Here is a 16726-nt window from a genome sequence, read left to right on the forward strand (position 1 = left end):
GTACTCGAAAAGATGCAGACACAGGATCTCACAGTTCTGGAGGCGTCTGTATCTTCACTTCAAATCTATATGCGAGCTCACAACTAAATTTATATACCTCTCTGCAGGCTGTGGCTGTGCAAGTTCACGTACGAACATTAGTCACAGTCTGCTGCATTTACTTACCGCCTCATGATGTCATCCGTCAACAAGACCTTGATAACCTAGTGGACCAGCTTCCTTCGCCTTTTATTTTACTCGGCGACTTCAACGGACATAGTACCTTGTGGGGTTCGGAGAGTACAAATTCTCGTGGGAGACAAATTGAGCAGTTTATTGCCAATAACTGTCTCTGTTTACTTAACAACGAAAAGAAAACATACTTTCACGAGCCCACACGAAGCTTCCATACTCTTGATTTGGCCATATGCTCTCCCGAACTTCTGCCCCCTCAGGGGCTCACCTACTATAGGTGAGTACGGGTGTCCCAATCCCGAGGTTCCCAGGGATCTTGACTCCCTTCATGCTTACTCTCCTCTACGCCTTCTGCTATTTACTTGATCCTTCCATCCCTCGACGGCAAGCGAGGGAGCTCTCCATGAGAAGCTGTCGCCGCTCTGTTTGCTTCTTGCTTCTCATGGACAGCCAAAGTCCCACGTGTTGGCCGTGCGTGGCAACCCATTTGACAGACGGGTGGTGTACTGTGGTCCCCTGTGCATCAATCGGCTGGTACCTAGTCACCTGAGTGGCTAGTCTGCTAGGGATCAAGCAAAGGGGTTACTCCTTGGGCTTGGCGTTAAGGGTGGTCACTGTCCCCGGGGGTAACTCCCAGCGTATAGGTTCCGGCTAGCACCAAGGTAAGTGCCGAGGCTGGGAATGGCCAGAGCCGGTGGCTGCCTTCCCTTGTTGGGCTCCGTGGTGGGCGGTGCCGTCGGGCCCGAATCTTCCTCAATATCGCATGGCTCCTCCCAAGAAGGGTCCCTTTAGTGGGCGTCATAAAGCACCAATTTCCTTCAACAACAACGAACATTTTGATGCATATTTTGTATTAAAAAGAGTTTCCGAAAATAAAGAAACATTCGAAACAGTCTCTCCTTTTCTTGTGCAAAAGGCTATAAATGCTACAGTCGGCGAAGTTCCATCGATTCGAAAGATGAGATCTGGTGACTTGCTTGTGGAGGTTTCTTCTCGAAAGCAAGCTCAACAGATACAAAAACTTAAATCCTTGGCAACATCAAGAGTTTCTGTAACCCCTCACCAATCACTTAATAGCTCTAAAGGCGTCATTACCTGCGGCGAAATACTAAATCTTCCTGTAGAGTTAATTGTTTCCGAAATGAAATCTCAAGGTGTTACACACGTACGTCGAATTTCCATACGACGTGATGGACAACTACTTGAGACGAAACATCACGTGTTAACTTTTCAAACTCCTAAATTACCCGAGTACGTATATGCAGGCTATATAAAGTTACCGGTGAGGCCATATATTCCTAATCCACTAAGATGCTTTCAGTGCCAACGCTTTGGCCACTCTAAAATGAATTGCCGCGGGTCTCTCACTTGTGCCCGCTGTGCACAAAAAGGGCATGATAGCCAGCAGTGTAAAGCAGAAGAAAAATGCGTAAACTGTGGTGGCGATCATCCCTCATATTCTCGATCTTGTCCGCGCTGGGCACTGGAAAAGCAAGTTATGACAATAAAATTCAAGGAAGACTTATCTTATCCCGAAGCCAGACGCAGGGTTAAGGCACAAACCCCAACTCCTGGTGTCAGTTATGCTTCGGCAGTTAAGAAAACTTTCTGTGAGAATTGCTCTTGTGAGAACTGTTTAAAATATGCCAGGAAAACAACAAATAAAACAACAAATAATGAAAAAACTTCCGATTCCGATACTGAACATTCTCTGAAAACTAAAACTGATAATCAAAAAACTATTAGAAGAAAATCCAAATCGCAGACTTCGCTGACATTAAACTTGGCGAAACGTGGCCTAACGAAAAAAGATCTACGAAAGAAACTAAAAAGTTCTGCATCAAAAAATTCCGTCGCATTGGGGTTAGCGACGCAAGGTGTTGTCCATAAGGACTTGCAGTCCATTTTTGGTGACACACTTAATAACCCCGATATTAAACTGCATCCGTCTGAGGATGAATATGAGCTTGGTATGAGTTGCGATGATCATGCAACTCCAACAACTGCTTCCTCTCTTTCTCCTCCCAAATCACTCTCTTAATGGGTACCTTCCTCTCTTGGAATTGTCGTGGCATTCGGCCCAAACTTCATGACATCAAGTCTATTATAAACAGATTTCATCCTGTTTGTTTTGGTCTTCAAGAGACCTTCTTGAAGCCAAATTTCCCAATTAAATTACGCGGTTACAATTGTGTTCGGAAAGATGCAGACAGTGGAGCTCATAGTTCTGGAGGGGTCTGCATCTTTACTTCCAATTTATATCCGAGCAATTCTCTTACCCTACACACCTCTCTACAGGCTGTGGCTGTACAAGTTCATGTAAAAACTTTGGTCACAGTCTGCTGCATTTACTTACCGCCTCATGATGTCATTCGTCAACAAGACCTTGACCAATTAGTGGACCAGCTTCCTTCGCCTTTTATCCTGCTTGGCGATTTCAATGGCCACAGTACGTTGTGGGGTTCAAACAGTACAAATTCTCGTGGGCAGCAAATAGAACAGTTCATTTCTAATAACTGTTTATGTTTGCTCAACAATGATGAAAAGACGTATTTTCACGAGCCCACACGTACCTTCCACAGTCTTGATTTAGCCATATGTTCTCCTGAACTTCTGCCGTTGCTAACTTTTGCTGTTAGCAACGATTTATACAATAGCGATCACTATCCTATTATAGTCTCCCATGCTGATGGCGGCGGTGCGACTTATTGTCCTCCGCGTTTCTTATTCCAGCGGGCAGATTGGACCACTTTCTCTCAACTGGCATATATCACAGAGACAATGGTAAATACATCAGACATCTCGGAAGCAGTTCAAAATGTCGTTGATACTATAATATGTGCCGCAACTTCCACAATTCCAAAGAGTTCACCACGCTTAAGAAAATTTCGCAGACCGTGGTGGAATGAAGCATGTAGCGAAAGTCACAAGCAGCAGAAAAAGTTATGGAACATCTTTCGAAGGTACCCTACAACAGAGAATCTCGTCGCTTTTAAAAAAGCCAAAGCACTAGCTCGCCGCATACGGCGTCGTAGTCAGAGGGAATCGTGGATTCAATTCATATCCTCAATCACATCCTCTACTTCCAGCAAAGTTCTATGGAAAAAGGTAAAGGCTGCTAATGGAATATATCATGAATCCTCCATTCCTGTTTTAAATAGAGGGAATGTGAAATATTCTGCCCCATTAGACGTTGCCAACATTCTGGGTCAAACATTTGCACAGGTTTCCGCTACTGATTCTTATAACCCTGACTTTCTTACAATTAAGAATCGTGCGGAACGGTTGCCTTTGCGCTTTAACGAACGAAATACCTTTCCATACAACTGTGAGTTTAGAATGTTTGAGCTGGAAACAGCATTATCTAATGCCCATGACTCCAGTCCCGGGCCTGATGGAATTACATACAATATGCTCCGCCATTTGAATACCACTTCCCTTTCCAATCTGTTAATGCTTTTCAACAGAATATGGACTGAGCAGAAGTACCCTTCACAATGGCGAGAAGCGATTGTGATCCCCATTCTAAAACCTGCCAAGGAATCTTCTAATCCTCTGAACTACCGACCAATTGCTTTGACAAGTTGTCTTTGCAAGACTTTTGAGCGAATGGTCAATGCTCGGCTCATATACGAATTGGAGAAACAAGGATGCATCTCTCCGTTGCAGAGTGGTTTCCGTCGAGGTCGGTCTACTTTTGACAACCTCGTATTGCTGGAAACTGAAATTCGCAACGCATTTGTAAGGAGGAACCACCTTGTCTCCATATTTTTCGATATTGAGAAGGCATATGACCGTACATGGCGCTACGGCATACTTTCAACTCTTTTTAACTTTGACTTTAGGGGAAATCTTCCCATCTTTCTAAGGAACTTTTTATCACATCGCACCTTTAGAGTTCGTGTTGGGAACTTTTATTCAAATCCTTTTATTCAATCTGAGGGAGTTCCACAGGGAAGTGTCCTCAGTGTCACACTTTTTATCGTCCATTTTAGTCAGGTTTTAACAATTTTACCTTCATCTGTACATGCCAGCCTTTACGTAGACGATCTGCAGATCTCGTGCGAAGGAAGTGATATTAACACTTTACCGACCGGCCGTCGATTAATCGACGTTTTGTTCTTTGTTCATACATAGTATGTTCGAACCGCTACCGGTCGGTAAAGTGTTAATCTGATTGAACAGCAGTTGCAAACCGCCGTAAATAAACTGGTGGCTTGGTGCGATGACAATGGGCACGCTATTTCTCCGGAGAAGAGCCGTTGTGTCCATTTCTGTCGAAAAAGGAAGCTTCACCTCGATCCGAATATACATATTCGGAATATTCCAATTCCTGTGGTGAACGAAATACGGTTTTTGGGAGTGATTCTCGATCGGAAGCTCACCTTCCTTCCACACATCTTTTATTTGCGGAAGAAGTGTGAGAAGTCTTTGAATATTTTGAAGGTGCTTTCCAGAACATCCTGGGGTGCCGATCGAACCTCCTTACTCCGTATTTATCAATCTGTAATTCTTTCCCGAATCGATTATGGATGTATGGTGTATGGTTCCGCCTGCCCATCAGTTCTGCGGCGACTGGATACTATTCACCACTCTGCATTGCGTATTTGTTCTGGGGCATTTCGTACTTCTCCGGTTGAAAGCTTATACGTCATATGTCATCAGCTACCTCTATGTTTAAGGCGTAAGAAATTATCTGCCATATTTTATTTTAGAACAAAATCTGTCCTCAATTATCCTTTAGGCCAATTGTCATTGCCAGTTGGTCTTCGCCGACTGTATAATGCCCGTCCTTCGAACATGCTACCCTTTTTTGAGAGAACCAAAATACTCCTTCATGACTCGGACCTTAACGATATTCGTGTTAGAGCTGTGGATTTCCTTAGTTTCCCACCCTGGGATATCCCGCAATTTTCTTATTTGAATCCTTTTCTTGGATTCGATAAACGCTCAACAGCTACTATTGTTCTCCAACAGATCTTTTTATATCATCGCTATTGGTATTCTACTTTTAACCCAATTTTCACGGATGGCTCAAAATCAGATGGTCATGTCGGTTGTGGAATTATATTTCCATCCGATACACTGAGCCACCGTCTTCATAATTGCTGCTCCGTCTTTACTGCTGAGTTGGTAGCAATTTTCTGTGCCCTCCAGAAAATTAGATCGTCCTCTGAGCGTCAATTTATTATTTATTCCGATAGCATGAGTGCTTTGGAGACCCTTTCACACTATCACAATCGGATGCATCCGGTTGCGATTAAAATTTTATTTACTTTGCGTCTTTTGAAAAATGATGGCTTTCAAATAAATTTCTGTTGGGTTCCGAGTCATGTCGGTATCTTCGGGAATGAGAAAGCAGATTTGACAGCAAAATCTGCAACGAGCTTTTTAAATATAAGACTTCCCTTTTGGGATATCAAAAGGTCTATAAATTATCACTTTTTTTCTATTTGGCAAAATTCATGGGATCTGCAGATCAGAAATAAATTACATTCTGTTGAAACGAACATTGTTTTTTGGCCTGTTCATCCTATACGTGAGATGGATGTTAAGTTGACCCGTCTCCGTATAGGACATACACGTTTCACTCATAAGCATCTTATATTAGGCCAGAATGCGCCTATGTGCAGCAGCTGTCAAGTATATTTTACTGTTCATCATATTTTAATTGAATGTCCTGTTTATAATGTTTATCGTGCTCAATTTTTTAATTCATCATCTTCAACATTGAAAGACTTGGTGGGTGCAAAATACCACCCAAACATTTTTAAATTCTTAAGAGTTATTGGCTTTTTCACTTGCATTTAGCAGTTTTTTTCTGTTTATGAGAAACATTCTGTTTTGAAGTTCATGTACATTCTATAATTGCATCAAATTTTCATGTATCATTGTTTTAAATTTTAAGTTGCTAAAATCATTTCTTGTGTTATACTCACGCATTATTATTCTTACACATCTATGTTTATAATTTAATAAATGATGGTTCTTTTTTAAATATATTTTATACTTTTACCATTCGATTGGCGCAGTATAGCCAGATATGGCTCTTGCGCCAATAAACCAAACACAACCAACCCGAACTTCTGCCGTTGCTAAACTTTACTGTTAGCAGCGATCTATATAATAGCGATCATTTTCCTATTATTGTCTCCCATGCTGATAGCGGCGGTGCGACTTATTGTCCTCCGAGTTTTCTATTCCAGCGGGCAGACTGGAAAGCCTTTTCGCAACTAGCAGATATCACTGAGTCTATGATCAACATCCCAGATATTTCTGAAGCTGTACAAAATGTCCTTGATATTATAATCTTTGCCGCAACTTCCACTATTCCAAAGAGTCCATCACGTCTAAGGAAATTTCGAAGACCGTGGTGGAATGAAGCCTGTCGCGACAGTCACAAACATCAGAAAAAGTTATGGAACATCTTTCGTAGGTACCCTACTACAGAGATCCTCGTTGCTTTTAAAAAAGCCAAAGCACTAGCTCGCCGCATACGTCGTCGTAGTCAGAGGGAATCCTGGATTTAATTCATATCCTCAATAACATCCTCTACTTCCAGCAAAGTCCTATGGAGAAAAGTAAAGGCTGCTAATGGTATATATCATAACTCTTCCATTCCTGTTTTAAATAGAGGGAATGTGAAGTATTATGACCCATTAGACGTAGCCAACATTCTGGGCGAAACATTTGCACAAGTCTCCGCAATTGATTCTTATAGCCCTGCTTTTCTGGCAATTAAGAATCGCGCAGAACGGTTGCATTTAAATTTTAGTGACCGAAATACTTCTCCATACAATTGCAAATTTAGGATGATTGAGCTAGAAATAGCATTATCTCATGCCCATGATACCAGTCCCGGGCCTGATGGAATTACCTACAATATGCTCCGCCATTTAAATACAACTTCCCTTTCGAACCTATTGCTGTTATTTAACAGAATATGGATCGAACAGAAGTATCCTTCGCAATGGCGGGATGCTATAGTGATCCCTATCTTAAAACCTGACAAGGAAGCTTCTAACCCTCTGAACTACCGACCAATTGCACTCACAAGTTGTCTTTGCAAGACTTTTGAGCGAATGATCAATGCTCGACTCGCATATGAATTGGAGAAACAAGGATGCATTTCTCCGTTGCAGAGTGGTTTCCGTAGAGGCAGATCTACTTTCGATAACCTCACATTGCTAGAAACCCAAATACGCAACGCATTTGTCAGAAGGAACCACCTTGTCTCCATTTTCTTCGATATAGAAAAAGCATATGACCGTGCTTGGCGCTTTGGCATACTTTCAACCATTTTTAACTTTGGCTTTAGAGGAAACCTGCCCATATTTTTACAGAATTTTTTATCTTATCGCACTTTTAGAGTTCGTGTTGGGAACTTTTACTCAAATCATTTTATTCAAGCTGAGGGGGTTCCACAAGGAAGTGTCCTCAGTGTCACCCTTTTTATTATTCATCTTAGCCAGATTTTAACTTATTTGCCTTCATCTGTACATGCGAGTCTCTACGTTGATGATTTGCAGATTTCATATCAAGGAAGCAATATGAATCTCATCGAGCGGCAATTACAAAATGCCGTGAATAAATTGGTAACTTGGTGTAATAACAACGGTTACAGTATCTCGCCGGAGAAGAGCCGATGTGTGCACTTGTGCCGAAAGAGAAACATCCACCCAGATCCAATTATTAACATTGGAAATGTACTAATCCCTGTAGTGAATGAAATACGGTTTTTGGGAGTAATCTTCGATCGCAAGTTGACTTTCCTTCCGCATATTTTACATCTGCGGAAGAGGTGTGAAAAAACATTAAATATATTGAAGGTGCTCTCCAAAACATCATGGGGTGCTGATCGAACCTCCTTACTCCGTATTTACCAAGCACTCATCCTTTCCCGAATCGATTATGGTTGCATGGTGTATGGCTCAGCACGTCCTACAGTGTTGCGCCAATTGGACACCATCCACCACACGGCCCTGAGGATATGTTCCGGAGCATTTCGCACTTCTCCAATCGAGAGCTTATACGTCATATGTCACCAATTACCTCTTCATTTAAGGCGTACAAAGTTATCAGTCTTGTTTTATTTCCGCACACAGTCCGTGCCTCATCATCCCATTTATCACAACAAGCTTCCAGTTGGTCTACGTAGACTTTACGATGCCCGTCCTGCTTGCATTCTGCCATTCTCTGAGAGAGCCAAAATGATACTACACGACTCGGACTTTCACGATGTAACAGTCAAAGTTCATAACCCTTTCATCTTTCCACCTTGGGATATCCCACAATTTTCATTTCTGAATCCATTCGCTGATTTCAATAAGTCGTCAACAGCTCCGATATTGTTCCAACAGCTCTTTTTACTCCATCGTTATCAGTATTCTTTGTTCGAGGCAATTTTCACGGATGGCTCGAAATCAGCTGGACATGTTGGTTGTGGTGCCATACTGCCATCTGATACACTGAGCTACCGACTTCATAATTGCTGCTCTGTTTTTACTGCTGAGTTGATGGCCATTTTCTCTGCTCTCCAGAGAATTCCACCTGCTCCTCAGCGTAATTTCATTATTTATTCTGATAGCATGAGTGCTTTGGAATTGCTATCTAATTATGATAATCGGATAAATCCTATCGCTACCCGCATTTTATTCACTTTGCGTTTACTGAAAAATAATGGTTTTAATATCATTTTTTGTTGGGTTCCGAGTCATGTAGGAATCTCGGGTAATGAAAAGGCCGACTCGGCTGCAAATGATTTAAGGACTGGAATACCGTATTGTGACATTAAGATGGCATTCTCCCGCCATATAATTCCCCTCAGGGGCTCACCTACTATAGGTGAGTACGGGTGTCCCAATCCCGAGGTACCCAGGGATCTATACTCCCTTTATGTTTCCACTCCCCTACGCCTTCTGCTTTCTGCTGTCTTTCCTTCCCTCGACGGCAAGCGAGGGAGCTCTCCATGAGAAGCTGTCGCCGCTCTGTTTGCTTCTTGCTTCTCATGGACAGCCAAAACCCCACGTGTTGGCCGTGCGTGGCAACCCACTAGAAAGACGGGTGGTGCACTGTGGTCCCCGGTGTATCAATCGGCTGGTACCTAGTCACCTGAGTGGCTAGTCTGCTAGGGATCAAGCAAAGGGGTTACTCCTTGGGCTTGGCGTTAAGGGTGGTCACTGTCCCCGGGGGTAACTCCGAGAGTATAGGTTCCGGCTAGCACCAAGGTAAGCGCCGAGGCTGGGAATGGCCAGAGCCGGTGGCTGCCTTCCCTTGTTGGGCTCCGTGGTGGGCGGTGCCGTCGGGCCCGAAAATTCAACAATGTCATATGGGCTCCTCCAAGAAATCTCCCTTCAGTGGGCATCATTCTAATTACAAATCCTTCACTCACCATTTTGATTCCTTTTTTGTTATCAAGCGAGTATCCGATAAAAACGATACATTTAACTCTGTTTCACCTTTTTTGGTCCAAAAAGCAATATCGGCGACAGTCGGCGAGGTTGCATCAATCCGCAAAATGCGTTCAGGCGATTTGCTGGTTGAAGTATGCTCTAAAAAGCAAGCCCAGCAAATCATTAAACTAAAAGCATTGGCCACAATACCAGTTACAGTCTGTTCACATGCATCGCTAAACTATTCGAAAGGGGTAATAACATGCGGAGAACTGTTTAATGTACCTATAGAAGAGATAACGAAAGAACTATCGTCGCAGGGAGTGACACATGTACGCCAGATAACAATTAGGCGGGATGGACAACTCCTCCCAACAAAGCATTTTATTCTAACATTCCATAGCCATCAGTTACCTGAATATATATGTGCTGGCTATATAAAATTACCTGTACGCCCGTATATCCCCAATCCATTGAGATGCTTTCAATGCCAGCGTTTTGGGCATTCGAAAACTAACTGCCGCGGGACTATCACTTGTGCCCGCTGCGCAGAAAAAGGCCACGATTGTCAGCAGTGCACTGCACCAGAAAAGTGCACAAACTGCAATGGCAACCACACATCATATTCTCGTTTATGCGAACGCTGGCAACTGGAAAAACGAATAGTTGCAACTAAAATAAAAGAAAATATTTCATACCCAGAAGCCAGACGGAAAGTTTTGGCCCAGACTCCTAAACCTGGTCTTAGCTATGCATCTGCGGTCCAAAAGTCCTTCTGTGAAAACTGTTCCTGCCCAAATTGCTCAAAACACACTTCCCATAAAAAACCTCCTGAAAAAGCATCTGATTCAGAAACAGAAAATTCAACTACCAGTGCTCCTGAGCCTGTCAAATCAAAAACTTCCAAACAAAAACCGAAACCTAATAAATCTCGGAAGCTAAAACTTTCTAAACGTGGCCTATCTGAAAAAGACCTTTCTCCAAAATTAAAAAAATCACTTTTCAAAAATTCAGTCGCTCTTGGTCTTGCTAATCGGGGCATAGTCCACAAGGACTTAACCTCAATTTTTGGTGGAACGTCCAAAAGCCCTGAGCTCATATCACTTCATCCATCAGAAGAAGAGGATGACGATTTAAAAATGAGTTGCGAAATCTCGCAACCCCTTAACACTGTTCCAAATTTTTCTGCAACAAGAACCTCTTAATGGGTACCTTCTTATCATGGAATTGTCGCGGCCTCCGGTCCAAACTTTCTGACATCAAGTCCATCTTAAACACATTTCATCCTGCTTGCATTGGTGTCCAAGAAACCTTTTTGACACCAAGCATTCCCATTAAATTGCGTGGTTATAACTGTATTCGGAAAGATGCAGGCACTGGCTCTCACAGTTCTGGTGGTGTCTGTATCTTTACATCAAATTTATATCCGAGCACATCTCTCACTTTGAATACAGCTCTACAGGCTGTGGCTGTACAAGTTCATGTACGATCATTGGTCACAGTCTGTTGTATTTACTTGCCACCTCACGATGTCATTAGCCAACAAGATCTTGATGATTTAGTGGACCAGCTTCCTAAGCCTTTTATTATTTTCGGAGATTTCAACGGACATAGTACCTTGTGGGGTTCGGATAGTACAAACTCTCGTGGGCGGCAGATCGAACAGTTTATAACTAATAACTGTATCTGTCTGCTCAATAATAAAGAGAAGACGTACTTCCACGAACCTACACGTAGCTTTCATACAATTGATCTGGCCATATGTTCTCCTGAACTTCTGCCATTGCTGACCTTTGCAGTGAGCAGAGATCTTTATAATAGTGATCATTTCCCTATTATTGTCTCCCATGCTGATAGAGGTGGTGTGACTCATTGTCCCCCCCGTTTTCTATTCCAGCGGGCAGACTGGGGTGCCTTCATGCGATTGGCAAATGTCACCGAGACTATGGTCAACACTTGCGACATCACGGAAGCAATGCAACATGTCGTTGATAACATAATAAGTGCAGCAAATGCCACCATTCCGAAGACTTCCCCACGTTTAAGAAAATATCGTAAACCGTGGTGGAATGAAGCTTGTCGCGACAGCTATAAAAACCAAAAACGACTTTGGAATATTTTTAGAAGATACCCGACAACAGAAAACCTTGTTGCTTTTAAGCGTGCCAAGGCCCTTGCTCGTCGAATTCGTCGCCGTAGTCAGAGGGAATCTTGGATTAAGTTTGTATCATCTATCACATCCTCCACTACCAGTAAACATTTGTGGAAAAAAGTTAAGGCTGCTAATGGGATATACAGTGAAACCACCATACCTATTTTAAATATAGGAAATGTGGCGCACTCAGCCCCATTAGATGTTGCCAATATTCTCGGTCAAGCATTCGCACAAGTGTCCGCAACGGATTCTTATAGCTCTTCATTTCTGGCAATTAAGAATCGAGCGGAACGGTTGCCTCTGCGCTTTAATGACCGATGTACTTTTCCATATAACTGTGAATTCCGGATGTTTGAACTGGAAACGGCCTTATCTAATGCTCATGATACAAGCCCTGGACCAGATGGGATAACATACAATATGCTCCGCCACTTGAATGCAACTTCCCTTTCAAATCTGTTACTATTATTTAACAGAATTTGGACTGAACAGAAGTATCCCTCACAATGGCGCGAAGCTATTGTGATTCCGATATTAAAACCTGGTAAGGAAGCATCCAACCCTCTGAACTACCGACCAATTGCTCTGACAAACTGTCTCTGCAAAACCTTTGAGAGAATGGTTAATGCACGTCTCATACACGAATTGGAGAAACAAGGATGCATCTCCCCGTTGCAGAGTGGTTTCCGAAGAGGTAGGTCAACTTTTGACAACCTCGTACTATTGGAAACCCAAATACGCAACGCATTCGTCAGGAGGAACCACCTAGTTTCCATATTCTTCGATATCGAGAAGGCCTATGACCGTGCTTGGCGCTTTGGCATACTCTCAACACTTTTTAACTTTGGTTTTAGGGGAAACCTTCCCATATTTTTACAGAACTTCTTATTAAATCGGATTTTTAGAGTTCGTGTTGGAAATGTTTATTCAACTCATTTTAATCAAGCTGAGGGAGTTCCACAGGGTAGTGTCCTCAGTGTCACACTTTTTATCGTCCACCTTAGTCAAATTTTAACTCATTTACCTTCATCTGTTCAGGGATCACTTTATGTAGATGATTTGCAGATCTCATGCGAAGGCAGTAATATGAATTCAATCGAACGACAATTGCAAAATGCCATTAATAAAGTTGTAGATTGGTGCGATAACAATGGGCATACTATCTCTCCTGAGAAGAGCAGATGCGTTCATTTCTGCAGGAAAAGAAACATTCACCAGGATCCAAGTATTTGCATTAAAAATACCCCTATTCCTGTTGTGAATGAAATTCGGTTTTTGGGAGTGTTTCTTGATCGGAAGCTCACCTTCCTTCCGCACATCTTACACCTACGGAAGAAGTGTGAAAAAGCATTGAATATTTTAAAAGTTCTGTCTAAAACATCTTGGGGAGCTGATAGAACCTCCCTACTCCGTATTTATCAAGCAGTCATCCTTTCTCGCATTGATTATGGCTGCATGGTGTATGGCTCCGCACGCTCTACAGTTTTAAGGCGACTGGATACCATTCACCATGCTGCTCTAAGAATCTGTTCCGGAGCGTTTCGCACCTCTCCAGTAGAAAGCCTGTATGTCATTTGCCATCAACTTCCTCTTCATTTAAGGCGTTTGAAGTTATCTATTTCATATTATTACCGTACAAAATCTGTTCCCAATCACCCTATTTGTCAAATGAACCTTCCAGTTAGCCTTCGTAGACTATATGATGCCCGTCCTTCTCACATTCTTCCATTCAGTGAGAGAGCAAAATTGCTCTTGCGTGATTCGGGTCTTTCAAATCTCACCATCATGACAATTGATTCATTTTGCTTTCCGCCTTGGGATGTCCCATACTTCTCCTTTCTGAATCCATTTGCAGGATTCGATAAGTCTTCTACTGCTTCTATTGTTTACCAGCAGATTTTTCTTTATCATCGCTGTCAGTATTCTTCTTTCACACCAATCTTTACAGATGGCTCCAAATCAGATGGGCATGTCGGCTGCGGCATCATAATTCCAGCTGATACTCTGAGCTATCGCCTACATAATTATTCCTCTGTATTCACAGCTGAGTTGGTGGCGATTTTCTGTGCTCTTTGCGAAATCTTGCCTCTTTCTGAGCGTAATTTTATAATTTATACTGACAGTCTGAGTGCTTTAGAAACACTCTCTCATTATCATTATCAGATGCACCCAATTGCCATTCAAATTTTGTGTACATTACGACTCCTAGAAAATAGGGGTTTCAAAATTATTTTTTGTTGGATCCCAGGGCATGCAGGTATATCCGGAAATGAAAAGGCAGACTTTGAAGCCAAATCTGCAACATTATTTCTATCGCAATCGCTTCCATATTGTGATGCTAAGAGGTCTCTTGTATGTCAAATCTTTTCTAAATGGCAGATGGCATGGGATCTGCAGATCAATAATAAATTACATTTCATCAAACCCACAATTGGTTTATGGCCCATTCTTCCACAACGTGAGGCTGATGTCAAAATGACTCGCCTACGTATAGGACACACTCGTCATACCCACCGTCATCTCCTTTTTGGTGAGAGAGCGCCAACGTGTTCCAAATGTCGTACTGAACTTAGCGTTAAACATATTTTGATCGAATGCCCTGAATTTAATGTTCATCGTCGTCACTTCTTCCACTCGTCACTTAACATGCAAGACTTGGTGGGTGAAACATACCATCCAAATATTTTTAAATTTTTAAAATCTATTCGGTTTTTTACTTGTATCTGACATTTTTATCATTCAACTGTCTATTACTGAGCCTTTAACAGAATCATTTTTTTCTCTTTTGGAGTAATTTTGTTGTCTTTACTCAATGTTAAATTTGAATTTGGACAATTTAAAAAAATAATAATTCATTAATTTTTATCAGAACTTTCTATTTTAAATTCTAGAAAAATATCTTGTATCATGAGATGAAACCAAAAACCATACGCTTGGCGCAGTATGGCCAAGAATGGCTCTTGCGCCAATAAAATCGCACAACAACAACAACAACAACCCGCCATATAATTTCCTCCTGGCAAGAAACATGGGATCGGCAGACGCATAACAAACTACACTCTATAAAACCTACAATTGGATTTTGGCCCGTTCTATCTATACGTGAGATGGATGTCAAACTGACTCGTCTCCGTATAGGACACACACGATACACCCATAGGCATCTCCTTTTTGGTGAGAGGGCACCAGTGTGTCCTAGATGTCATGTTGATTTTAGCATCAAACATATTTTAATTGAATGTCCTGTTTTTAACTCTATACGTGTTTACCACTTTTCAACATCTTCAACAACTTTAGAGGACTTGGTGGGAGAAAAATTCCACCGAAATATTTTTAACTTTTTACGAGAAATTCGTTTTTATACTTGCATTTAGAACCTTTTACCGTTTGTTAGTTTTGCATGGTCTCATTGCTTTTCATTAAGTTTTCATCATCATATATTAACACCCATGTTGATATTATACTGCCAGAAATTTGATTTTTACTGTGCTATATTTTAACCAGTTTTATGTTGATATCATAGATTTTATATTTTATAATCTGCTCTGATTTTACCGTTTGCTTGGCGCAGTATAACCAAACATGGTTCTTGCGCCATTAAACCACAAACAAACCTAAAACTAGATCTAATCGAAGAGAGCTCTGCTGACATTGCTTATCCTATAGTCTGTGTAAACAAGAAGGATGGATCTATCAGGATGTGCGTGGATTATCGAGCTTTGAATGCAGTGACTAAAACCGACGATTTCCCCATGGAAGACGCAACGGAATTAATATATTCCATAGGACAGGCAAATGTGATTAGTGTGTTAGATCTTTTGAAGGGGTACTATTCGCTTCCCATGGAAGAAGATTCGCGGGATTATACATCTTTTAAGACCCATAGAGCACAATATCGTTTTAAGGTAATGCCTTTTGGGCTGAAAAATGCAGCTGCAACTTTTCAAAGGGAAATGAACAAAGCATTGTCGCCATACAGAGAATTTTGCCGTGCTTATATTGATGACATTGCTATATTCTCCAATGATATTTCCTCTCACTTGAAACATCTTCATTTGGTGCTGGATAGATTGGAATAGCTGCAATTCACTGTTAATCTTTCAAAGTGTGCTTTCGCGAAATCTGAAATTTCATACCTGGGACATATAATTGGCTCAGGAAAGCATCAAGCTGATCCAGCTAAGTTAGAAACGATTTCTCGTTTGCCTCTACCTGAAACCAAGAAACAACTACGTAGTGCTCTTGGCCTGTTCAACTATTATCGTGATTATATTGCGAATTTCGCCGAGATTGCCTTTCCATTAACGGAACCAACTAAGAAAAGAAGCCCTGATGTGTTGCCGTGGTGTGAAATGCATAGTGTTGCTTTTGAAAAATTAAAATCAGCATTGTTACACGCTCCTACTCTACACACCCCGAATATGAGCAAACCCTTTGTGATTCATTGTGATACCTCGTCAATCGGGATTGGCTCGTGTTTATCACAGACTGTTGATGGAAAAATGTGCCCTATCGCTTACGCAAGTCAAAAATTAAACAAAAGCCAACAATCTTGGTCGACTATCGAACGGGAAGCATTTGCTATAGTTTGGAGCTTGAAAAAGTTTGAAACCCTTGTGTTTGGATCCGAGATCCACATTTTTACCGATCATAACCCCCTTCCTTATCTGACCAAGTGCGCTCCTCAGTCATCTCGACTACAAAGGTGGGTATTTGCCTTGCAGAGATTCAACATAACATTAAAACATTTCCCTGGTTCTAAAATGCCGCATGCTGATGCTTTGTCACGTTTATTACCAAAATAGACTGAAAAACATTTTTTTAGTAATATCATTTTTCTGTTTTATATATCAATATGGGATTAATGACTGTAAATTAATAATACAGGGTGTCTATAAATGATGGACCCGATTTTAAAAAATCATATTTTCAAAAGTTCTCGACGGAATAAAATAATTAATACTTAAAAATAACGAGAAAAGCACGAAGTTTTTTTTTGTTACCA

General features: G+C 41.6%; 1 protein-coding gene across 1 annotated transcript; it reads left to right on the forward strand.

The window, feature by feature from the left end:
* Positions 1–1132: 1132 nt before the first annotated feature.
* On the forward strand, positions 1133–2215 carry LOC129987647 (uncharacterized). Its single transcript, XM_056095606.1, has one exon. The coding sequence runs from the start codon at positions 1133–1135 to the stop codon at positions 2213–2215; it is 1083 nt and encodes a 360-aa protein (XP_055951581.1).
* Positions 2216–16726: the final 14511 nt, after the last annotated feature.

The sequence above is a fragment of the Argiope bruennichi genome, chromosome 10 (genome assembly GCF_947563725.1).
Source record: "Argiope bruennichi chromosome 10, qqArgBrue1.1, whole genome shotgun sequence".
Taxonomy (NCBI): Eukaryota; Metazoa; Arthropoda; class Arachnida; order Araneae; family Araneidae; genus Argiope; species Argiope bruennichi.